This window comes from Scyliorhinus torazame, chromosome 14 (assembly GCF_047496885.1).
Source record: "Scyliorhinus torazame isolate Kashiwa2021f chromosome 14, sScyTor2.1, whole genome shotgun sequence".
Classification (NCBI taxonomy): domain Eukaryota; kingdom Metazoa; phylum Chordata; class Chondrichthyes; order Carcharhiniformes; family Scyliorhinidae; genus Scyliorhinus; species Scyliorhinus torazame.
The window spans coordinates 227626920-227652549 of record NC_092720.1 but is presented as its reverse complement, the minus strand read 5'-3'; the positions used below and the strand labels follow the sequence as shown (position 1 = coordinate 227652549).

The window sequence follows — 25630 nt, the reverse complement described above, 5'->3', positions numbered from 1 at the left end:
CTGGGGCGTTCAAATGCCGCCACGGCAGATGATGATATTTAAACTCAGTAAAATATTGGAATTAAAGCACTAATGATGACCGTGTGTCGATTGTTGTAAAAACCCACCTGGTTCACTCATGTCCGTTAGGGACGGAAATCTGCCGACCGTGCCCGGTCTGGCCGACATGTGGCTCCAGACACACGGCAATGTGGTCGACTCTGAAATGCCCCAGCGAGACACTCAGCTGTATTCAACCAGACAGACCTCCCAGCATCAAACCTAGCACCGGAAACGCCAATCCCTACCCTGCCACGTCCTCCTTACTAACATCTGGGGGCTTGTGCCAGAGATGGGAGAGCGGTCAGACTCATCAAACTGTCACACTCACAGAATCGTGCCCGACAGACAATGTGCCAGATAGCACTGTCACCATTCCTGGGTGTGTCCTGCCTCACCGGCAGGGCAGACCCAGCAGAGGGGGTGCTACAGTGGTGTACAGTCTGGAGGAAGCTGCCCCCGAGAGTCCTCAACACTAAGGGACAATTTAACACGGCCAATCCACCTAACCTGTACATCCCTGGACACTAAGGGACAATTTAACAAGGCCAATCCACCTAACCTACACATCCCTGGACACTAAGGGACAATTTAACACGGCCAATCCACCTAACCTGCACATCCCTGGACACTAAGGGACAATTTAACAAGGCCAATCCACCTAACCTACACATCCCTGGACACTAAGGGACAATTTATCACGGTCAATCCACCTAACCTGTACATCCCTGGACACTAAGGGACAATTTAACACGGCCAATCCACCTAACCTGCACATCCCTGGACACTAAGGGACAATTTAACACGGCCAATCCACCTAACCTGCACATCCCTGGACACTAAGGGACAATTTAACAAGGCCAATCCACCTAACCTACACATCCCTGGACACTAAGGGACAATTTAACACGGCCAATCCACCTAACCTGTACATCCCTGGACACTAAGGGACAATTTATCACGGTCAATCCACCTAACCTGTACATCCCTGGACACTGAGGGACAATTTAACACGGCCAATCCACCTAACCTGTACATCCCTGGACACTAAGGGACAATTTATCACGGTCAATCCACCTAACCTGTACATCCCTGGACACTGAGGGACAATTTAACACGGCCAATCCACCTAACCTGTACATCCCTGGACACTAAGGGACAATTTATCACGGCCAATCCACCTAACCTGTACCTCCCTGGACACTAAGGGACAATTTATCACGGCCAATCCACCTAACCTGTACATCCCTGGACACTAAGGGACAATTTATCACGGCCAATCCACCTAACCTGTACATCCCTGGACACTAAGGGACAATTTAACACGGCCAATCCACCTAACCTGTACATCCCTGGACACTAAGGGACAATTTATCACGGTCAATCCACCTAACCTGCACATCCCTGGACACTAAGGGACAATTTATCATGGCCAATCCACCTAACCTGTACATCCCTGGACACTAAGGAACAATTTATCACGGCCAATCCACCTAACCTGCACATCCCTGGACACTAAGGGACAATTTATCACGGCCAATCCACCTAACCTGTACATCCCTGGACACTAAGGGACAATTTATCACGGCCAATCCACCTAACCTGCACATCCCTGGACACTAAGGGACAATTTATCACGGCCAATCCACCTAACCTGTACATCCCTGGACACTAAGGGACAATTTAACACGGCCAATCCACCTAACCTGCACATCCCTGGACACTAAGGGACAATTTAACACGGCCAATCCACCTAACCTGTACATCCCTGGACACTAAGGGACAATTTATCACGGCCAATCCACCTAACCTGTACATCCCTGGACACACAGGGACAATTTATCACGGCCAATCCACCTAACCTGTACATCCCTGGACACACAGGGACAATTTATCACGGTCAATCCACCTAACCTGCACATCCCTGGACACTAAGGGACAATTTATCACGGTCAATCCACCTAACCTGTACATCCCTGGACACACAGGGACAATTTATCACGGCCAATCCACCTAACCTGTACATCCCTGGACACACAGGGACAATTTATCACGGTCAATCCACCTAACCTGTACATCCCTGGACACTAAGGGACAATTTATCACGGTCAATCCACCTAACCTGTACATCCCTGGACACTAAGGGACAATTTATCACGGTCAATCCACCTAACCTGTACATCCCTGGACACTAAGGGACAATTTATCACGGCCAATCCACCTAACCTGTACATCCCTGGACACACAGGGACAATTTAACACGGCCAATCCACCTAACCTGTACATCCCTGGACACTAAGGGACAATTTATCACGGCCAATCCACCTAACCTGCACATCCCTGGACACTAAGGGACAATTTAACATGGTCAATCCACCTAACCTGTACATCCCTGGACACTAAGGGACAATTTAACACGGTCAATCCACCTAACCTGTACATCCCTGGATACTAAGGGACAATTTATCACGGCCAATCCACCTAACCTGCACATCCCTGGACACTAAGGGACAATTTAACATGGTCAATCCACCTAACCTGTACATCCCTGGACACTAAGGGACAATTTAACATGGTCAATCCACCTAACCTGTACATCCCTGGATACTAAGGGACAATTTATCACGGCCAATCCACCTAACCTGCACATCCCTGGACACTAAGGGACAATTTATCACGGCCAATCCACCTAACCTGTACATCCCTGGACACTAAGGGACAATTTATCACGGCCAATCCACCTAACCTGTACATCCCTGGACACTAAGGGACAATTTATCACGGCCAATCCACCTAACCTGTACATCCCTGGACACTAAGGGACAATTTAACACGGTCAATCCACCTAACCTGTACATCCCTGGACACTAAGGGACAATTTATCACGGCCAATCCACCTAACCTGTACATCCCTGGACACTAAGGGACAATTTAACACGGTCAATCCACCTAACCTGTACATCCCTGGATACTAAGGGACAATTTATCACGGCCAATCCACCTAACCTGCACATCCCTGGACACTAAGGGACAATTTAACATGGTCAATCCACCTAACCTGTACATCCCTGGACACTAAGGGACAATTTAACACGGTCAATCCACCTAACCTGTACATCCCTGGACACTAAGGGACAATTTATCACGGTCAATCCACCTAACCTGTACATCCCTGGATACTAAGGGACAATTTATCACGGCCAATCCACCTAACCTGCACATCCCTGGACACTAAGGGACAATTTATCACGGCCAATCCACCTAACCTGTACATCCCTGGACACTAAGGGACAATTTATCACGGCCAATCCACCTAACCTGTACATCCCTGGACACTAAGGGACAATTTAACACGGCCAATCCACCTAACCTGTACATCCCTGGACACTAAGGGCCAGAGGGGGTCAGGGCCGGGCCAGGGGGGGGGGGGGGGGGGGGTCAGAGCCGGGCCCGGGGGGGGGGGGCCCTGAAGGTCCCTGTCCTCTCCTGTCCCCTCCCCCCACCCGCCAGTGTCATGGCCGCCTCCCGCCCGCCCAGCATCCGCCCGATATCCCCGCCATCCCGGCCCATCCGCCGCCCCCCGCCCGCCATCCCGGCCGAGGAGGGCCCCCTCCGTCCGCTCCAGCCGCCCGGGCGCTGCGGACCGCCGCCTGTCAGCCTCACCATTGCCGATGACTGCGCGGCGCCGACGCCGGGGATCCTTGTCAGCGGCGGAAAGAGGGCAGGAGGCTCTTGCGCAGGCGCCTAAACGTCCGTGCGTGCGTGCGTGCGTGCTTACGTGCCGTGCGGACAAGTTCCGGGCCCGGCGGCCGCGCCTGCGCGCCGGGCGGACGGGGCAGGGTGCCGGACCCGGCAGCCGCGCCTGCGCGCCGGGCGGACGGGGCAGGGTGCCGGACCCGGCAGCCGCGCCTGCGCACCGGGCGGACGGGGCAGGGTGCCGGGCCCGGCAGCTGCGCCTGCGCGCCGGGCGGACGGGAAAGGGTGCCGGACCCGGCGGCCGCGCGTGCGCAACCAGTCGATTACCAACTCCAATGAACATTTGTCCAAGTTTGAAAGAAGTTCAACAATCAGCAATATTGCAATCTTCCGGCCCTCCCTGCGCCAGGAATCTCCTACTACTGTGCTGGCAGCTCCTTTTGACAAATTATTTTTTTATTTATAAATTTAGAGTACCCAATCCATTTTTTCCAATTAAAGGGCAATTTAGCGTGGCCAATCCACCTGCCCAGCACATGTTTTGGGCAGTGGGGGCGAAACCCACGCAGACACGGGGGGAATGTGCAAACTCCACACGGACAGTGACCCAGAGCCGGGATCGAACCTGGGACCTCGGCGCCGTGAGACTGCAGTGCTAACCCACTGCACCACCCTGTTAGTTATTTTTTTAATACAGTCAGCAGCCTGTCTTGATTATTGTTCATGGCCATCTCAGGGGGGATGGGAGGGTCATTGCCAAGTCCAGCATTTGTGGCCCGTCCCAAATTGCCCTTGGGAAGGTGGTGGTGAGCCGCCTTCTATTGAACCGCTGCAATCCGCGTGGTGTACGTAGATCCACCATCGGAAGAGAGTCCCGGGATTTTGTTCACAGCAATGGCAATGTCGCTGCGAGTCAGAATGCCGCGTGGCTTTTGAGGGGCACTTGCTTCAAGGTGATAGCGGTCACGGGTTTTCTTAGAATTTACAGTGCAGAAGGAGGCCATTCGGCCCATCAAGTCTGCACCAGCGCTTGGAAAGAGCACCCTACCGAAGCCCATGCCTCTACACTATCCCCCTAACCCCACCTCACCTAAGGGCAATTTATCACGGCCAATCCACCTAACCCGCACATCTTTGGATTGTGGGAGGAAACCGGAGCACCCGGAGGAAACCCACGCACACACGGGGAGGACGTGCAGACTCCGCACAGACAGTGACCCAAGCCGGTATTCAAACTGGGACCCTGGAGCTGTGAAGCAATTGTGCTAACCACTGTGCTACCCAAAGGAAGCTTGTTGAGTTCCTGCTGTGTGCCTTGTAGATGGGACACACTGCTCGCACTGTGCACGAGTGATGGATGGAGCAAATATTTAAGATAAACCCAAGAAGTGCAGCACGGTAGCACAGTGGTTAGCACGGTGGCTTCACAGCTCCAGGGTCCCAGGTTCGATTCCCGGCTCGGGTCACTGTCTGTGCGGAGTCTGCACATCCTCCCCGTGTCTGCGTGGGTTTCCTCCGGGTGCTCCGGTTTCCTCCCACAGTCCAAAGACGTGCAGGTTAGGTGGACTGGCCGTGATAAATTGTCCCTTAGGTTAGGTGGGGTTACAGGGATAGGGTGGAGATAGGCTTAAGTAGGGCCGGTGCAGACTCGATGGGCCGGATGGCCTCCTTCTGCACTGCAGATTCTATGAACTCTGGGATATTATTATCCAGAGCAGATTGCAGATATCTTAAAATGTATTCATTGAATTTAAATTGCAATAATTATTCCCGCTGCTCCTCCCGCCCCGGGTGGGATTTGAACCCACGCCCTCCGGGCCTCCCGCCCGCCCCGGGATCTGAACCCAGCGCCTTTCCCGCCCAGGCAGCCGACGACCATGATGCCCCTTCCGGCTCAGCCAATCGCCGCCTTCGGCGCCGCCGACCAATCGGCGGGAGACTGGCGATGTCACAGCGGGTGTTTGGCCAATGGGAAGTGAGGGTGTGGCCAGCCTTATCCAATCGGCAGTGGGGTTGACAGCGGGCGCCCGGCCAATGGCAGGAGAGTTAGGGTGAGGCCGGCTCTGACCAATCGGCGGGAGGCTGGGGACGTCACAGCGGGCACCCGGCCAATGGAAGGAGAGTTAGGGCGAGGCAGTACTGACCAATCGGCGGGCGGCTGGGGACGTCACAGCGGGCACCCGGCCAATGGAAGGAGAGTTAGGGCGAGGCAGTACTGACCAACCGGCGGGCGGCTGGGACGTCGCAGCGGGCACCCGACCAATCCGAGGAGAGATAGGTTGGGGCCACCACCGGGGTCCTGTTAACGTCACAGCGGACGTTCAGCCAATGGGAAGAGAGAGACAGGGCGTGGGCTAGCGCCGGCCAATCGGCGGGAGCCCCGCGACGTCACTGGGGCACTCGGCCAATGGCGCGGCTCCCCCCGAAGACGGATGGAGGGAGCGGGAGCCAATCGGAATCGACCTTGCGCCGTCTCCTCCACCCCCCCCATTGTTGGTCCGGGCCAATGGGAGCGGGCGGCGCTGCGGGGTGAGGGCCAATGGGAGCGGGCGGTGCTGCGGGGTGAGGCGGGCCAATGGAAGGGCGGCTTGCGGCGAGGGTGGCGGTGACGGTTGGCGGAGGGAGAGAAGCTTTTGTCCGGATGGCGTCGCTGCTGTTCCCGGGGAGGCGGCGGCCGAGCGGCGGCCGCTGAGGCCCGGCTCCCCAGCATGGCCCTGCGGCGGCGGCAGCCCGCAGGGTGGTCAGCCTGCTGTCGGACGAGGAAGGCGGCGAGGCCGGAGCCGGGCTCCCGGGAGAGGCGGCCCCGCCGGGTCAAACTGCAGCCGCCTCACCCCGGGCGGCCCGAGCCCGAGCAGCGCCGCGAGCGAGGCCTGGTCCGCCTGGAGAACCAGAAACTCTTCAGCGAGGTGAGGGGGGCGGGGCGGGACTCCCGGGGGGGGGGGGGGGAGGCTGGACTCCCAGGGGGGGGAGGGGGGGGGGAGGCTGGACTCCCAGGGGGGGGGGGGGGCTGGACTCCCAGGGGGGGGAGGGGGGGGGAGGCTGGACTCCCAGGGGGGGGGGGGGCTGGACTCCCAGGGGGGGGGGGGAGGGGGGGGGGGGGCTGGACTCCCAGGGGGGGGGGGGAGGGGGGGGGGGGGCTGGACTCCAGGAGGGGGGGGGGAGGCTGGACTCCCCGGGGGGGGGGGGGGAGGGGGGGGGGAGGCTGGACTCCCAGGGGGGGGGGGGGAGGGGGGGGGGGAGGCTGGACTCCCAGGGGGGGGGGGGAGGCTGGACTCCAGGGGGGGGGGGGAGGCTGGACTCCCAGGGGGGGGGGGGAGGGGGGGGGGAGGCTGGACTCCCAGGGGGGGGGGGGGGGGAGGGGGGGGGGGGGAGGCTGGACTCCCAGGGGGGGGGGGGAGGCTGGACTCCCAGGGGGGGGGGGGAGGGGGGGGGGAGGCTGGACTCCAGGGGGGGGGGGGAGGGGGGGGGGGGGCTGGACTCCCAGGGGGGGGAGGGGGGGGGGAGGCTGGACTCCCAGGGGGGGGAGGGGGGGGGGAGGCTGGACTCCCAGGGGGGGGGAGGCTGGACTCCCGGGGGGGGGGGGGGGGGGGGGCGAGGCTGGACTCCCAGGGGGGGGGCGGGGCTGGCTCCCCGGGGGGGGGGGGGGGGCGAGGCTGGACCTCCCAGGGGGTGGGGGGGGGGGGGGACACCTCCCAGGGGGAAGGGGGGGAGGCGGGACCTCCCAGGGGGAAGGGGGGGGAGGCGGGCTTCCCGGGGGAGTAAAGGGGGGGGGTGGGCTTCCCAGGGGAGTAAAGGGGGGGTGTGCTTCCCAGGGGAGTAAAGGGGGGGGGTGGGCTTCCCAGGGGAGTAAAGTGGGGGGGTGGGCTTCCCAGGGGAGTAAAGTGGGGGGGGGTGGGCTTCCCGGGGGAGTAAAGGGGGGGGTGAGCTTCCCGGGGGAGTAAAGGGGGGGGGGGCTTCCCGGGGGAGTAAAGGGGGGGGGGGGGGCTTCCCGGGGGAGTAAAGGGGGGGGGGGGGCTTCCCGGGGGAGTAAAGGGGGGGGGGCTTCCCGGGGGAGTAAAGGGGGGGGGTGGGCTTCCCGGGGGAGTAAAGGGGGGGGGTGGGCTTCCCGGGGGAGTAAGGGGGGGGGTGGGCTTCCCGGGGGAGTAAAGTGGGGGGGTGGGCTTCCCGGGGGAGTAAAGGGGGGGGTGGATTTCCTGTGGGGGAGGATGACTTCCCTGAGGAGGAAAGGGGTGGTGGACTTCCCGGGGAAGGAAAGGGGGGGGGGGGGGTGACGACTTCCCGGGGGAGGAAAGGGGGGGGTGACGACTTCCCGGGGGAGGAAAGGGGGGGGGACGACTTCACGGGGGAGGAAAGGGGGGGGGGGGGACGACTTCCCGGGGGAGGAAAGGGGGGGGGGGGACGACTTCCCGGGGGAGGAAAGGGGGGGGGGGGACGACTTCCCGGGGGAGGAAAGGGGGGGGACGACTTCCCGGGGGAGGAAAGGGGGGGTGGATTTCCTGGGTGGAGGAAAGGAGGAGGACGACTTCCCGGGGGAGGAAAGGGGGGGGGGTGGATATCCCCGGGGGGGATGGGGGGGTGGATATCCCCGGGGGGGGGGGATATCCCCGAGGGGGGAGGGATATCCCCGAGGGGGGGGGGGGGTGCCGGACCTCCCGGGGAGAGCCTGGACCTCCCGGGGGGAAGGGGGAGTGAACTTCCCGGTGGGGGGGGGGGGGGGGGACATCCCGGGGGAGGATTGGGGGGGGGGGGGCAGGGAGTGGGAGGGGGCTGAACCCCACCCCCCCCAGGGGAAGGTGGGGGCTGGGCCCCTGTGTTTTCAGGAGAGGTGTTCAGGTTGCGTATTCAATTTATCTGTGCACATGGAGGATGTTTATTTCATTTCCCCCCCCACCCCATTGTTGGGAATAAAATGAACGAGGCCAGCAATGCACAGCTGGCTGCCTGGAGGAAGGTGAAATGAAATGAAAATCGCTTATTGTTACAAGTAGGCTTCAAATGAAGTTACTGTGAAAAGCCCCCTAGTCGCCACATTCCGGCGCCTGTTCGGCGAAGCTGCTGGCTTGCCTTGGCCTGCATTAAATGTCAGCTCTTTAGCCCTGTGCTAAAGCAGCCCCAGATGGGGGAAGTCCCTGCGGGGTTTACACCTGCTTGCTCACAGATGGCCAATATCTGAGCTTCATGTTGTAAAGATAGAGATTGTGTCTTTCAGCACCGTGCGTCTTGCTGCCAGGTGGGGGAGTTGTGACAGCTGATCTGTGCTGAATGAGACCCCACAAACAGCTTTGTGACAAACGACTAGGCACTTTGTAAAAAAAGTGTTGACAGGGTATAAGTGTTGGCAATGATGCTGGAAGGGCTCGCATGAACAGTGCTCACTGGGAGCAGAGGCTCACCTGTACATCCATGCATCCTCTGCAGAGAAAGTCCGCTTTCAGGGTGGAAGTTGCCTGCCCCCTAATGGGGCTGCTGCAGGCCACTAGGTTGGTCGGGGCAGTAATTCCACAGGCGCCTGAATGAGGCGACTCGGGACTTTTCACAGTAACTTCATTTGAAGCCTAATTGTGACAATCGGCGATTTTCATTTCACTCCTGAGTAAGCAGTGGTTGGAGCAAGTCTTCTCGAGACAAGTCGTGCTCTGACAGATTTTGATTGTCGTTTGGCAGCACGCAGGTTGGAAAATTTGCAGGGTGATGTTCTGCGGTGATCGAGACTTAGTTTCAGCGTGAAACTTTAGCCCACGACTATTACTGGCTGCTGAAATTCTAGAAGTGAAACTGTAAAGTTAGCAGGTTGGAGCAGACCTAAGCTGATGGGCTGGCTGTCTATATTCACCATTTTCTGTTACTGATAGCGGGGATTGTTCTGTGGCACCTTGTGCTGTTGTGCACTCTCATTGGCCTTGACTTGGGTGTATATTTGAACAGGTTGTTCCAAGATCTAAGACAGCCAAACAAAATAATGAACTAGTGAGGCGGTTGTCTCACTGGCAATGGTTGATGCGGACAATTTGGCAAATATGTTCTGTTGCACGAGGACTGAATGGAAATGGACGAGTGAGCAGAGTTTTGCCACTTCCTGTGTTACAAATTGTGCATTGCTGTAATGCCGTTTAATCGCTCGTACCCAGTCTGAGTAACTGTCAATCTTTCCTGACAGCAGCTGGTGTGTTTTTTGTCATGCTGACTACTGCATGTTCCTCTTGAACATCTTTGCATGACACCAGCTCCCCAAAGACTGTGCGAGTTCAGGAATAGGAGTCAAACTGATCACGTGATTGGCCTAATGGTCTGAACTCTACCAGGTGCATGCTTAGCTGGGCGGGTGTACAAACTTGTTCAGGCTCGATGCAAATTGTGTCGTGTGTGTGGGAGTTGAGTGGCTTTTAGTTTAAAAAAAAAAAAAAAAAAAATCCCTGCCCACATCTCCACCCCATCCCTGTAACCCTACCTAACCTTTTGGACACAAAGGGCAATTTAGCACCTAACCTGCACGTCTTTAGACTGTGGGAGGAAACGGGGAGAACGTGCAGGTTCTGCACAGACAATGACCCAAGTCGGGAATCGACCCTGGAGCTCTGAAGCAACAGTGCTAACCATTGTGCTGCCCATACATTATTTAACAGCTGGCCTAGCCAGGGACCAGAGAGTCAGTTGCCGAGATTGTACTCTGTGTAATAGCCCGGGAAGACTGTACTCTGTAATAGTTGCTGCTGTTGGCTGACCTTTCACAGTGGTTAGCACTGCTGCCTCACAGCGCCGGGGTCCCAGGTTTGATTTCCGGCTGGGGTCACTGTCTGTACGGAGTCTGCACGTTCTCTCTGTGTCTGCGTGGGTTTCCTCCGGGTGCTACGGTTTCCTCCCACAGTCCAAAGATGTGCAGGTTAGGTGGATTGGTTGTGATCAAGTGCCTCTAATTGTCCAAAAGTTAAGTAGGGTTTGGAGGTTACAGAGATAGGTTGGAGGCGTGGGCTTAGGTAGGGTGCTCTTTCCAAGGGCCGGTGCATATTCAATGGGCCGAATGGCCTGCTGTACTGTAAATTCTACGATTGTATGACCATAAATAAACCAGCTTCCCTATCGCTCGGCTTGCTGTTGTGATGAATGTGGTGGTATCGTGGTTAGCACTGCTGCCTCGCAGTAGCAGGGACCCGGGATCGATTCTGGCCTCGGCTCAATGTGAGTGTGGAGTCTGCATGTTCTCCCCGTGTCTGCGTGGGTCCAAAGACGTGCGGGTTAGGTGAATTGGCCATGATCAATTTTCTCTCCGTGTCCAGATTATTCAAAAAGATAAATGCGCCCTAAACTGTGGGCCGGCGGTCACTGTGAACATTGCTGTGGGCCGGCGGTCACTGTGAACATTGCTGTGGGCCGGCGGTCACTGTGAACATTGCTGTGGGCCGGCGGTCACTGTGAACATTGCTGTGGGCCGGCGGTCACTGTGAACATTGCTGTGGGCCGGCGGTCACTGTGAACATTGCTGTGGGCCGGCGGTCACTGTGAACATTGCTGTGGGCCGGCGGGGTCGGTCACTGTGAACATTGCTGTGGGCCGGCGGGGTCGGTCACTGTGAACATTGCTGTGGGCCGGCGGAGTCGGTCACTGTGAACATTGCTGTGGGCCGGCGGTCACTGTGAACATTGCTCTGGGCCGGCGGTCACTGTGAACATTGCTGTGGGCCGGCGGTCACTGTGAACATTGCTGTGGGCCGGCGGAGTCGGTCACTGTGAACATTGCTGTGGGCCGGCGGGGTCGGTCACTGTGAACATTGCTGTGGGCCGGCGGAGTGGGTCACTGTGAACATTGCTGTGGGCCGGCGGTCACTGTGAACATTGCTGTGGGCCGGCGGTCACTGTGAACATTGCTGTGGGCCGGCGGGGTCGGTCACTGTGAACATTGCTGTGGGCCGGCGGAGTCGGTCACTGTGAACATTGCTGTGGGCCGGCGGTCACTGTGAACATTGCTGTGGGCCGGCGGTCACTGTGAACATTGCTGTGGGCCGGCGGTCACTGTGAACATTGCTGTGGGCCGGCGGGGTCGGTCACTGTGAATATTGCTGTGGGCCGGCGGGGTCGGTCACTGTGAACATTGCTGTGGGCCGGCGGGGTCGGTCACTGTGAACATTGCTGTGGGCCGGCGGAGTCGGTCACTGTGAACATTGCTGTGGGCCGGCGGTCACTGTGAACATTGCTGTGGGCCGGCGGGGTCGGTCACTGTGAACATTGCTGTGGGCCGGCGGGGTCGGTCACTGTGAACATTGCTGTGGGCCGGCGGAGTCGGTCACTGTGAACATTGCTGTGGGCCGGCGGTCACTGTGAACATTGCTGTGGGCCGGCGGTCACTGTGAACATTGACGTGGGCCGGCGGTCACTGTGAACATTGCTGTGGGCCGGCGGAGTCGGTCACTGTGAACATTGCTGTGGGCCGGCGGAGTCGGTCACTGTGAACATTGCTGTGGGCCGGCGGTCACTGTGAACATTGCTGTGGGCCGGCGAGGTCGGTCACTGTGAACATTGCTGTGGGCCGGCGGAGTCGGTCACTGTGAACATTGCTGTGGGCCGGCGGGGTCGGTCACTGTGAACATTGCTGTGGGCCGGCGGAGTCGGTCACTGTGAACATTGCTGTGGGCCGGCGGTCACTGTGAACATTGCTGTGGGCCGGCGGGGTCGGTCACTGTGAACATTGCTGTGGGCCGGCGGGGTCGGTCACTGTGAACATTGCTGTGGGCCGGCGGAGTCGGTCACTGTGAACATTGCTCTGGGCCGGCGGTCACTGTGAACATTGCTGTGGGCCGGCGGTCACTGTGAACATTGCTGTGGGCCGGCGGAGTCGGTCACTGTGAACATTGCTGTGGGCCGGCGGGGTCGGTCACTGTGAACATTGCTGTGGGCCGGCGGGGTCGGTCACTGTGAACATTGCTGTGGGCCGGCGGTCACTGTGAACATTGCTGTGGGCCGGCGGTCACTGTGAACATTGCTGTGGGCCGGCGGTCACTGTGAACATTGCTGTGGGCCGGCGGTCACTGTGAACGTTGCTGTGGGCCGGCGGTCACTGTGAACATTGCTGTGGGCCGGCGGTCACTGTGAACATTGCTGTGGGCCGGCGGTCACTGTGAACATTGCTGTGGGCCGGCGGGGTCGGTCACTGTGAACATTGCTGTGGGCCGGCGGGGTCGGTCACTGTGAACATTGCTGTGGGCCGGCGGTCACTGTGAACATTGCTGTGGGCCGGCGGTCACTGTGAACATTGCTGTGGGCCGGCGGTCACTGTGAACATTGCTGTGGGCCGGCGGTCACTGTGAACATTGCTGTGGGCCGGCGGGGTCGGTCACTGTGAACATTGCTGTGGGCCGGCGGTCACTGTGAACATTGCTGTGGGCCGGCGGTCACTGTGAACATTGCTGTGGGCCGGCGGTCACTGTGAACATTGCTGTGGGCCGGCGGGGTCGGTCACTGTGAACATTGCTGTGGGCCGGCGGTCACTGTGAACATTGCTGTGGGCCGGCGGGGTCGGTCACTGTGAACATTGCTGTGGGCCGGCGGTCACTGTGAACATTGCTGTGGGCCGGCGGTCACTGTGAACATTGCTGTGGGCCGGCGGGGTCGGTCACTGTGAACATTGCTGTGGGCCGGCGGAGTCGGTCACTGTGAACATTGCTGTGGGCCGGCGGTCCCTGTGAAGATTGCTGTGGGCCGGCGGTCCCTGTGAAGATTGCTGTGGGCCGGCGGTCACTGTGAACATTGCTGTGGGCCGGCGGAGTCGGTCACTGTGAACATTGCTGTGGGCCGGCGGGGTCGGTCACTGTGAACATTGCTGTGGGCCGGCGGTCACTGTGAACATTGCTGTGGGCCGGCGGTCACTGTGAACATTGCTGTGGGCCGGCGGGGTCGGTCACTGTGAACATTGCTGTGGGCCGGCGGTCACTGTGAACATTGCTGTGGGCCGGCGGAGTCGGTCACTGTGAACATTGCTGTGGGCCGGCGGAGTCGGTCACTGTGAACATTGCTGTGGGCCGGCGGAGTCGGTCACTGTGAGCATTGCTGTGGGCCGGCGGGGTCGGTCACTGTGAACATTGCTGTGGGCCGGCGGGGTCGGTCACTGTGAACATTGCTGTGGGCCGGCGGAGTCGGTCACTTTGAACATTGCTGTGGGCCGGCGGGGTCGGTCACTGTGAACATTGCTGTGGGCCGGCGGAGTCGGTCACTGTGAACATTGCTGTGGGCCGGCGGTCACTGTGAACATTGCTGTGGGCCGGCGGTCACTGTGAACATTGCTGTGGGCCGGCGGGGTCGGTCACTGTGAACATTGCTGTGGGCCGGCGGAGTCGGTCACTGTGAACATTGCTCTGGGCCGGCGGGGTCGGTCACTGTGAACATTGCTGTGGGCCGGCGGTCACTGTGAACATTGCTGTGGGCCGGCGGTCACTGTGAACATTGCTGTGGGCCGGCGGTCACTGTGAACATTGCTGTGGGCCGGCGGTCACTGTGAACATTGCTGTGGGCCGGCGGTCACTGTGAACATTGCTGTGGGCCGGCGGGGTCGGTCTCTGTGAACATTGCTGTGGGCCGGCGGGGTCGGTCACTGTGAATATTGCTGTGGGCCGGCGGAGTCGGTCACTGTGAACATTGCTGTGGGCCGGCGGTCCCTGTGAACATTGCTGTGGGCCGGCGGTCCCTGTGAACATTGCTGTGGGCCGGCGGTCACTGTGAACATTGCTGTGGGCCGGCGGTCACTGTGAACATTGCTGTGGGCCGGCGGTCACTGTGAACATTGCTGTGGGCCGGCGGTCACTGTGAACATTGCTGTGGGCCGGCGGTCACTGTGAACATTGCTGTGGGCCGGCGGGGTCGGTCACTGTGAACATTGCTGTGGGCCGGCGGAGTCGGTCACTGTGAACATTGCTGTGGGCCGGCGGAGTCGGTCACTGGGAACATTGCTGTGGGCCGGCGGTCACTGTGACCATTGCTGTGGGCCGGCGGGGTCGGTCACTGTGAACATTGCTGTGGGCCGGCGGTCACTGTGAACATTGCTGTGGGCCGGCGGTCACTGTGAACATTGACGTGGGCCGGCGGTCACTGTGAACATTGCTGTGGGCCGGCGGAGTCGGTCACTGTGAACATTGCTGTGGGCCGGCGGAGTGGGTCACTGTGAACATTGCTGTGGGCCGGCGGTCACTGTGAACGTTGCTGTGGGCCGGCGAGGTCGGTCACTGTGAACATTGCTGTGGGCCGGCGGAGTCGGTCACTGTGAACATTGCTGTGGGCCGGCGGGGTCGGTCACTGTGAACATTGCTGTGGGCCGGCGGAGTCGGTCACTGTGAACATTGCTGTGGGCCGGCGGTCACTGTGAACATTGCTGTGGGCCGGCGGGGTCGGTCACTGTGAACATTGCTGTGGGCCGGCGGGGTCGGTCACTGTGAACATTGCTGTGGGCCGGCGGAGTCGGTCACTGTGAACATTGCTCTGGGCCGGCGGTCACTGTGAACATTGCTGTGGGCCGGCGGTCACTGTGAACATTGCTGTGGGCCGGCGGAGTCGGTCACTGTGAACATTGCTGTGGGCCGGCGGGGTCGGTCACTGTGAACATTGCTGTGGGCCGGCGGGGTCGGTCACTGTGAACATTGCTGTGGGCCGGCGGAGTCGGTCACTGTGAACATTGCTGTGGGCCGGCGGTCACTGTGAACATTGCTGTGGGCCGGCGGTCACTGTGAACATTGACGTGGGCCGGCGGTCACTGTGAACATTGACGTGGGCCGGCGGTCACTGTGAACATTGCTGTGGGCCGGCGGAGTCGGTCACTGTGAACATTGCTGTGGGCCGGCGGAGTCGGTCACTGTGAACATTGCTGTGGGCCGGCGGTCACTGTGAACATTGCTGTGGGCCGGCGAGGTCGGTCACTGTGAACATTGCTGTGGGCCGGCGGAGTCGGTCACTGTGAACATTGCTGTGGGCCGGCGGGGTCGGTCACTGTGAACATTGCTGTGGGCCGGCGGAGTCGGTCACTGTGAACATTGCTGTGGGCCGGCGGTCACTGTGAACATTGCTGTGGGCCGGCGGGGTCGGTCACTGTGAACATTGCTGTGGGCCGGCGGGGTCGGTCACTGTGAACATTGCTGTGGGTCGGCGGAGTCGGTCACTGTGAACATTGCTCTGGGCCGGCGGTCACTGTGAACATTGCTGTGGGCCGGCGGAGTCGGTCACTGTGAACATTGCTGTGGGCCGGCGGGGTCGGTCACTGTGAACATTGCTGTGGGCCGGCGGGGTCGGTCACTGTGAACATTGCTGTGGGCCGGCGGTCACTGTGAACATTGCTGTGGGCCGGCGGTCACTGTGAACATTGCTGTGGGCCGGCGGTCACTGTGAACGTTGCTGTGGGCCGGCGGTCACTGTGAACATTGCTGTGGGCCGGCGGTCACTGTGAACATTGCTGTGGGCCGGCGGTCACTGTGAACATTGCTGTGGGCCGGCGGGGTCGGTCACTGTGAACATTGCTGTGGGCCGGCGGGGTCGGTCACTGTGAACATTGCTGTGGGCCGGCGGAGTCGGTCCCTGTGAACATTGCTGTGGGCCGGCGGTCCCTGTGAACATTGCTGTGGGCCGGCGGTCACTGTGAACATTGCTGTGGGCCGGCGGTCACTGTGAACATTGCTGTGGGCCGGCGGGGTCGGTCACTGTGAACATTGCTGTGGGCCGGCGGTCACTGTGAACATTGCTGTGGGCCGGCGGTCACTGTGAACATTGCTGTGGGCCGGCGGTCACTGTGAACATTGCTGTGGGCCGGCGGGGTCGGTCACTGTGAACATTGCTGTGGGCCGGCGGGGTCGGTCACTGTGAACATTGCTGTGGGCCGGCGGAGTCGGTCACTGTGAACATTGCTCTGGGCCGGCGGGGTCGGTCACTGTGAACATTGCTGTGGGCCGGCGGTCACTGTGAACATTGCTGTGGGCCGGCGGTCACTGTGAACATTGCTGTGGGCCGGCGGTCACTGTGAACATTGCTGTGGGCCGGCGGTCACTGTGAACATTGCTGTGGGCCGGCGGGGTCGGTCTCTGTGAACATTGCTGTGGGCCGGCGGGGTCGGTCACTGTGAATATTGCTGTGGGCCGGCGGAGTCGGTCACTGTGAACATTGCTGTGGGCCGGCGGTCCCTGTGAACATTGCTGTGGGCCGGCGGTCACTGTGAACATTGCTGTGGGCCGGCGGTCACTGTGAACATTGCTGTGGGCCGGCGGGGTCGGTCACTGTGAACATTGCTGTGGGCCGGCGGAGTCGGTCACTGTGAACATTGCTCTGGGCCGGCGGGGTCGGTCACTGTGAACATTGCTCTGGGCCGGCGGTCACTGTGAACATTGCTGTGGGCCGGCGGTCACTGTGAACATTGCTGTGGGCCGGCGGTCACTGTGAACATTGCTGTGGGCCGGCGGTCACTGTGAACATTGCTGTGGGCCGGCGGGGTCGGTCTCTGTGAACATTGCTGTGGGCCGGCGGGGTCGGTCACTGTGAATATTGCTGTGGGCCGGCGGAGTGGGTCACTGTGAACATTGCTGTGGGCCGGCGGTCACTGTGAACATTGCTGTGGGCCGGCGGTCACTGTGAACATTGCTGTGGGCCGGCGGTCACTGTGAACATTGCTGTGGGCCGGCGGGGTCGGTCACTGTGAACATTGCTGTGGGCCGGCGGTCACTGTGAACATTGCTGTGGGCCGGCGGTCACTGTGAACATTGCTGTGGGCCCGCGGTCACTGTGAACATTGCTGTGGGCCCGCGGTCACTGTGAACATTGCTGTGGGCCGGCGGGGTCGGTCACTGTGAACATTGCTGTGGGCCGGCGGAGTCGGTCACTGTGAACATTGCTGTGGGCCGGCGGAGTCGGTCACTGGGAACATTGCTGTGGGCCGGCGGTCACTGTGACCATTGCTGTGGGCCGGCGGGGTCGGTCACTGTGAACATTGCTGTGGGCCGGCGGTCACTGTGAACATTGCTGTGGGCCGGCGGTCACTGTGAACATTGACGTGGGCCGGCGGTCACTGTGAACATTGCTGTGGGCCGGCGGAGTCGGTCACTGTGAACATTGCTGTGGGCCGGCGGAGTGGGTCACTGTGAACATTGCTGTGGGCCGGCGGTCACTGTGAACATTGCTGTGGGCCGGCGAGGTCGGTCACTGTGAACATTGCTGTGGGCCGGCGGAGTCGGTCACTGTGAACATTGCTGTGGGCCGGCGGGGTCGGTCACTGTGAACATTGCTCTGGGCCGGCGGTCACTGTGAACATTGCTGTGGGCCGGCGGTCACTGTGAACATTGCTGTGGGCCGGCGGAGTCGGTCACTGTGAACATTGCTGTGGGCCGGCGGGGTCGGTCACTGTGAACATTGCTGTGGGCCGGCGGGGTCGGTCACTGTGAACATTGCTGTGGGCCGGCGGTCACTGTGAACATTGCTGTGGGCCGGCGGTCACTGTGAACATTGCTGTGGGCCGGCGGTCACTGTGAACATTGCTGTGGGCCGGCGGGGTCGGTCACTGTGAACATTGCTGTGGGCCGGCGGGGTCGGTCACTGTGAACATTGCTGTGGGCCGGCGGAGTCGGTCACTGTGAACATTGCTCTGGGCCGGCGGGGTCGGTCACTGTGAACATTGCTCTGGGCCGGCGGTCACTGTGAACATTGCTGTGGGCCGGCGGTCACTGTGAACATTGCTGTGGGCCGGCGGTCACTGTGAACATTGCTGTGGGCCGGCGGTCACTGTGAACATTGCTGTGGGCCGGCGGGGTCGGTCTCTGTGAACATTGCTGTGGGCCGGCGGGGTCGGTCACTGTGAATATTGCTGTGGGCCGGCGGAGTTGGTCACTGTGAACATTGCTGTGGGCCGGCGGTCCCTGTGAACATTGCTGTGGGCCGGCGGTCACTGTGAACATTGCTGTGGGCCGGCGGTCACTGTGAACATTGCTGTGGGCCGGCGGGGTCGGTCACTGTGAACATTGCTGTGGGCCGGCGGAGTCGGTCACTGTGAACATTGCTCTGGGCCGGCGGGGTCGGTCACTGTGAACATTGCTCTGGGCCGGCGGTCACTGTGAACATTGCTGTGGGCCGGCGGTCACTGTGAACATTGCTGTGGGCCGGCGGTCTCTGTGAACATTGCTGTGGGCCGGCGGTCACTGTGAACATTGCTGTGGGCCGGCGGGGTCGGTCTCTGTGAACATTGCTGTGGGCCGGCGGGGTCGGTCACTGTGAATATTGCTGTGGGCCGGCGGAGTCGGTCACTGTGAACATTGCTGTGGGCCGGCGGTCCCTGTGAACATTGCTGTGGGCCGGCGGTCACTGTGAACATTGCTGTGGGCCGGCGGTCACTGTGAACATTGCTGTGGGCCGGCGGGGTCGGTCACTGTGAACATTGCTGTGGGCCGGCGGTCACTGTGAACATTGCTGTGGGCCGGCGGTCACTGTGAACATTGCTGTGGGCCCGCGGTCACTGTGAACATTGCTGTGGGCCCGCGGTCACTGTGAACATTGCTGTGGGCCGGCGGGGTCGGTCACTGTGAACATTGCTGTGGGCCGGCGGAGTCGGTCACTGTGAACATTGCTGTGGGCCGGCGGAGTCGGTCACTGGGAACATTGCTGTGGGCCGGCGGTCACTGTGACCATTGCTGTGGGCCGGCGGGGTCGGTCACTGTGAACATTGCTGTGGGCCGGCGGTCACTGTGAACATTGCTGTGGGCCGGCGGTCACTGTGAACATTGACGTGGGCCGGCGGTCACTGTGAACATTGCTGTGGGCCGGCGGAGTCGGTCACTGTGAACATTGCTGTGGGCCGGCGGAGTGGGTCACTGTGAACATTGCTGTGGGCCGGCGGTCACTGTGAACATTGCTGTGGGCCGGCGAGGTCGGTCACTGTGAACATTGCTGTGGGCCGGCGGAGTCGGTCACTGTGAACATTGCTGTGGGCCGGCGGGGTCGGTCACTGTGAACATTGCTCTGGGCCGGCGGTCACTGTGAACATTGCTGTGGGCCGGCGGTCACTGTGAACATTGCTGTGGGCCGGCGGAGTCGGTCACTGTGAACATTGCTGTGGGCCGGCGGGGTCGGTCACTGTGAACATTGCTGTGGGCCGGCGGGGTCGGTCACTGTGAACATTGCTGTGGGCCGGCGGTCACTGTGAACATTGCTGTGGGCCGGCGGGGTCGGTCACTGTGAACATTGCTGTGGGCCGGCGGGGTCGGTCACTGTGAACATTGCTGTGGGCCGGCGGTCACTGTGAACATTGCTGTGGGCCGGCGGTCACTGTGAACATTGCTGTGGGCCGGCGGGGTCGGTCACTGTGGACATTGCTGTGGGCCGGCGGGGTCGGTCACTGTGAAGATTGCTGTGGGCCGGCGGGGTCGGTCACTGTGAACATTGCTGTGGGCCGGCGGTCACTGTGAACATTGCTGTGGGCTGGCGGGGTCGGTCACTGTGAACATTGCTGTGGGCCGGCGGTCACTGTGAACATTGCTGTGGGCCGGCGGTCACTGTGAACATTGCTGTGGGCCGGCGGGGTCGGTCACTGTGAACATTGCTGTGGGCCGGCGGTCACTGTGAACATTGCTGTGGGCCGGCGGTCAATGTGAACATTGCTGTGGGCCGGCGGGGTCGGTCACTGTGAACATTGCTGTGGGCCGGCGGAGTCGGTCACTGTGAACATTGCTGTGGGCTGGCGGGGTCGGTCACTGTGAACATTGCTGTGGGCCGGCGGAGTCGGTCACTGTGAACATTGCTGTGGGCCGGCGGTCACTGTGAACATTGCTGTGGGCCGGCGGGGTCGGTCACTGTGAACATTGCTGTGGGCCGGCGGGGTCGGTCACTGTGAACATTGCTGTGGGCCGGCGGAGTCGGTCACTGTGAACATTGCTCTGGGCCGGCGGGGTCGGTCACTGTGAACATTGCTGTGGGCCGGCGGTCACTGTGAACATTGCTGTGGGCCGGCGGTCACTGTGAACATTGCTGTGGGCCGGCGGTCACTGTGAACATTGCTGTGGGCCGGCGGTCACTGTGAACATTGCTGTGGGCCGGCGGGGTCGGTCTCTGTGAACATTGCTGTGGGCCGGCGGGGTCGGTCACTGTGAATATTGCTGTGGGCCGGCGGAGTCGGTCACTGTGAACATTGCTGTCGGCCGGCGGTCCCTGTGAACATTGCTGTGGGCCGGCGGTCACTGTGAACATTGCTGTGGGCCGGCGGTCACTGTGAACATTGCTGTGGGCCGGCGGGGTCGGTCACTGTGAACATTGCTGTGGGCCGGCGGTCACTGTGAACATTGCTGTGGGCCGGCGGTCACTGTGAACATTGCTGTGGGCCGGCGGTCACTGTGAACATTGCTGTGGGCCGGCGGGGTCGGTCACTGTGAACATTGCTGTGGGCCGGCGGAGTCGGTCACTGTGAACATTGCTGTGGGCCGGCGGAGTCGGTCACTGGGAACATTGCTGTGGGCCGGCGGTCACTGTGACCATTGCTGTGGGCCGGCGGGGTCGGTCACTGTGAACATTGCTGTGGGCCGGCGGTCACTGTGAACATTGCTGTGGGCCGGCGGGGTCGGTCACTGTGAACATTGCTGTGGGCCGGCGGTCACTGTGAACATTGCTGTGGGCCGGCGGTCACTGTGAACATTGCTGTGGGCCGGCGGGGTCGGTCACTGTGGACATTGCTGTGGGCCGGCGGAGTCGGTCACTGTGAACATTGCTGTGGGCCGGCGGTCACTGTGAACATTGCTGTGGGCCGGCGGTCACTGTGAACATTGCTGTGGGCCGGCGGTCACGGTGAACATTGCTGTGGGCCGGCGGGGTCGGTCACTGTGGACATTGCTGTGGGCCGGCGGAGTCGGTCACTGTGAAGATTGCTGTGGGCCGGCGGGGTCGGTCACTGTGAACATTGCTGTGGGCCGGCGGTCACTGTGAACATTGCTGTGGGCCGGCGGTCACTGTGAACATTGCTGTGGGCCGGCGGTCACTGTGAACATTGCTGTGGGCCGGCGGGGTCGGTCACTGTGAACATTGCTGTGGGCCGGCGGGGTCGGTCACTGTGAACATTGCTGTGGGTCGGCGGAGTCGGTCACTGTGAACATTGCTGTGGGCCGGCGGGGTCGGTCACTGTGAACATTGCTGTGGGCCGGCGGTCACTGTGAACATTGCTGTGGGCCGGCGGGGTCGGTCACTGTGAACATTGCTGTGGGCCGGCGGGGTCGGTCACTGTGAACATTGCTGTGGGCCGGTGGGGTCGGTCACTGTGAACATTGCTGTGGGCCGGCGGAGTCGGTCACTGTGAACATTGCTGTGGTCCGGCGGAGTCGGTCACTGTGAACATTGCTGTGGGCCGGCGGGGTCGGTCACTGTGAACATTGCTGTGGGCCGGCGGTCACTTTGAACATTGCTGTGGGCCGGCGGAGTCGGTCACTGTGAACATTGCTGTGGGCCGGCGGAGTCGGTCACTGTGAACATTGCTGTTGGCCGGCGGGGTCGGTCACTGTGAACATTGCTGTGGGCCGGCGGTCACTGTGAACATTGCTGTGGGCCGGCGGGGTCGGTCACTGAACATTGCTGTGGGCCGGCGGGGTCGGTCACTGTGAACATTGCTGTGGGCCGGCGGTCACTGTGAACATTGCTGTGGGCCGGCGGGGTCGGTCACTTTGAACATTGCTGTGGGCCGGCGGGGTCGGTCACTGTGAACATTGCTGTGGGCCGGCGGTCACTGTGAAGATTGCTGTGGGCCGGCGGTCACTGTGAAGATTGCTGTGGGCCGGCGGTCACTGTGAACATTGCTGTGGGCCGGCGGGGTCGGTCACTGTGAACATTGCTGTGGGCCGGCGGAGTCGGTCACTGTGAACATTGCTGTGGGCCGGCGGGGCCGGTCACTGTGAACATTGCTGTGGGCCGGCGGTCACTGTGAACATTGCTGTGGGCCGGCGGGGTCGGTCACTGTGAACATTGCTGTGGGCCGGCGGTCACTGTGAAGATTGCTGTGGGCCGGCGGTCACTGTGAACATTGCTGTGGGCCGGCGGGGTCGGTCACTGTGAACATTGCTGTGGGCCGGCGGAGTCGGTCACTGTGAACATTGCTGTGGGCCGGCGGTCACTGTGAACATTGCTGTGGGTTCGGCGGGGTCGGTCACTGTGAACATTGCTGTGGGCCGGCGGGGTCGGTCACTGTGAACATTGCTGTGGGCCGGCGGGGTCGGTCACTGTGAACATTGCTGTGGGTCGGCGGGGTCGGTCGCTGTGAACATTGCTGTGGGCCGGCGGGGTCGGTCACTGTGAACATTGCTGTGGGCCGGCGGTCACTGTGAACATTGCTGTGGGCCGGCGGGGTCGGTCACTGTGAACATTGCTGTGGGCCGGCGGGGTCGGTCACTGTGAACATTGCTGTGGGCCGGCGGGGTCGGTCACTGTGAACATTGCTGTGGGCCGGCGGAGTCGGTCACTGTGAACATTGCTGTGGGCCGGCGGGGTCGGTCACTGTGAACATTGCTGTGGGCCGGCGGTCACTGTGAACATTGCTGTGGGCCGGCGGGGTCGGTCACTGTGAACATTGCTGTGGGCCGGCGGTCACTGTGAACATTGCTGTGGGCCGGCGGGGTCGGTCACTGTGAACATTGCTGTGGGCCGGCGGGGTGGTTCACTGTGAACATTGCTGTGGGCCGGCGGTCACTGTGAACATTGCTGTGGGCCGGCGGGGTCGGTCACTGTGAACATTGCTGTGGGCCGGCGGTCACTGTGAACATTGCTGTGGGCCGGCGGAGTCGGTCACTGTGAACATTGCTGTGGGCCGGCGGGGTCGGTCACTGTGAACATTGCTGTTGGCCGGCGGAGTCGGTCACTGTGAACATTGCTGTGGGCCGGCGGGGTCGGTCACTGTGAACATTGCTGTGGGCCGGCGGGGTCGGTCACTGTGAACATTGCTGTGGGCCGGCGGTCACTGTGAACATTGCTGTGGGCCGGCGGGGTCGGTCACTGTGAACATTGCTGTGGGCCGGCGGTCACTGTGAACATTGCTGTGGGCCGGCGGTCACTGTGAACATTGCTGTGGGCCGGCAGTCACTGTGAACATTGCTGTGGGCCGGCGGGGTCGGTCACTGTGAACATTGCTGTGGGACGGCGGAGTCGGTCACTGTGAACATTGCTGTGGGCCGGCGGTCACTGTGAACATTGCTGTGGGCCGGCGGGGTCGGTCACTGTGAACATTGCTGTGGGCCGGCGGAGTCGGTCACTGTGAACATTGCTGTGGGCCGGCGGTCACTGTGAACATTGCTGTGGGCCGGCGGTCACTGTGAACATTGCTGTGGGCCGGCGGGGTCGGTCACTGTGAACATTGCTGTGGGCCGGCGGTCACTGTGAACATTGCTGTGGGCCGGCGGTCACTGTGAACATTGCTGTGGGCCGGCGGGGTCGGTCACTGTGAACATTGCTGTGGGCCGGCGGGGTCGGTCACTGTGAACATTGCTGTGTGCCGGCGGTCACTGTGAACATTGCTGTGGGCCGGCGGTCACTGTGAACTTTGCTGTGGGCCGGCGGTCACTGTGAACATTGCTGTGGGCCGGCGGGGTCGGTCACTGTGAACATTGCTGTGGGCCGGCGGAGTCGGTCACTGTGAACATTGCTGTGGGCCGGCGGAGTCGGTCACTGTGAATATTGCTTGGGGTTGGGCAACATCTATTGCCCATCCCCAATTATCCTTCAGAAGCTGCTGCCTTGATCCGCTGCAGTCCATGTGCTGTAGGTACACCCATAGTGCTGTTGGGGATGAAGGTACAATGATGCATTTCCATGTGTAGGATGGTGTGTGGCTTGATGGGGAACCTCTGAGTAAGTGCTGGTGAACATCATAAGAACTAGGAACAGGAGTAGGCCATTTGGCCCCTCGAGCCTGCTCCGCCATTCAATGAGATCATGGCTGATCTTTGTGGACTCAGCTCCACTTTCCGGCCCGTACACCATATCCCCGAATCCCTTTATTCCTTAGAAAGCCATCTATCTTTCTTAAAAATGTTTAAAGAAGGAGCCTCAACTGCTTCACTGGGCAAGGAATTCCAGAGATTCACAACCCTTTGGGTGAAGAAGTTCCTCCTAAACTCAGTCCTAAATCTACATCCCCTTATTTTGAGGCTATGCCACTAGTTCTGCTTTCCCCGACCAGTGGAAACAACCTGCCCGCATCTATCCTATCTATTCGCTTCATAATTTTATATGTTTCAACAAGATCCCCCCGCATCCTTCTAAACTCTAATGAGTACAGTCCTTGTCTACTCAACCTCTCGTCATAATCTAATCCCCTCAACTCTGGGATCAACCTCGTGAATCTCCTCTGCACACCCTCCAGTGCCAATATGTCCTTTCTCAGGTAAGGAGACCAAAACTGAACACAATACTCCAGATGTGGCCTCACCAACACCCTATACAATTGCAGCATAACCTCACTAGTCTTGAACTCCATCCCTCCAGCAATGAAAGACAAAACTCGATTAGCCTTCTTAATCACCTGTTGCACCTGCACACCAACTTTTTGCAACTCGTGCACCAGCACACCCAGGTCCCTCTGCACAGCAGCATGTTTTAACATCTTACCGTTTAAATAATAATCCATTCTGCTGTTATTCCTCCCAAAATGGATAGCCTCACACTTGGCAACATTGAATTCCATCTGCCAGACCCTAGCCCATTCACCTAACATATCCAAACCCTTCTGCAGACTTCCGGTATCCTCTGCACTTTTTGCTTTACCACTCACCTTAGTGTCGTCTGCAAACTTTGACACATTGCACTTGGTCCCCAACTCCAAATCGTCTCTGTAAATTGTGGACAACTGCGGGCCCAACACTGATCCTTGAGGGACCCCACTAGTTACAGGTTGCCAACCAGAGAAACACCCATTTATCCCCACTCTC

At 60.4% G+C, this 25630-nt stretch overlaps 2 protein-coding genes across 3 annotated transcripts in view; one reads left to right on the top strand and one right to left on the bottom strand.

The window, feature by feature from the left end:
* LOC140389190 (large ribosomal subunit protein uL18-like) overlaps positions 1-5614 on the bottom strand; it is a 43573-nt gene extending 37959 nt beyond the window's left edge. The window contains exon 1 of the mRNA XM_072473353.1: positions 5580-5614. Within this exon, the coding sequence (XP_072329454.1) occupies positions 5580-5614 (35 nt within the window). The remainder of the gene's footprint in view (positions 1-5579) is intronic.
* Positions 5615-6315: 701 nt separating this feature from the next.
* daxx (death-domain associated protein) overlaps positions 6316-25630 on the top strand; it is a 61579-nt gene continuing 42264 nt past the window's right edge. Inside the window, exon 1 of one of the 2 annotated variants that reach the window (XM_072475821.1) lies at positions 6316-6641. In XM_072475821.1, coding sequence (XP_072331922.1) covers positions 6444-6641 — 198 coding nt within the window. In that variant the 5' untranslated portion in view covers positions 6316-6443. The remainder of the gene's footprint in view (positions 6642-25630) is intronic. The other variant, XM_072475822.1, reaches the window with a different exon arrangement.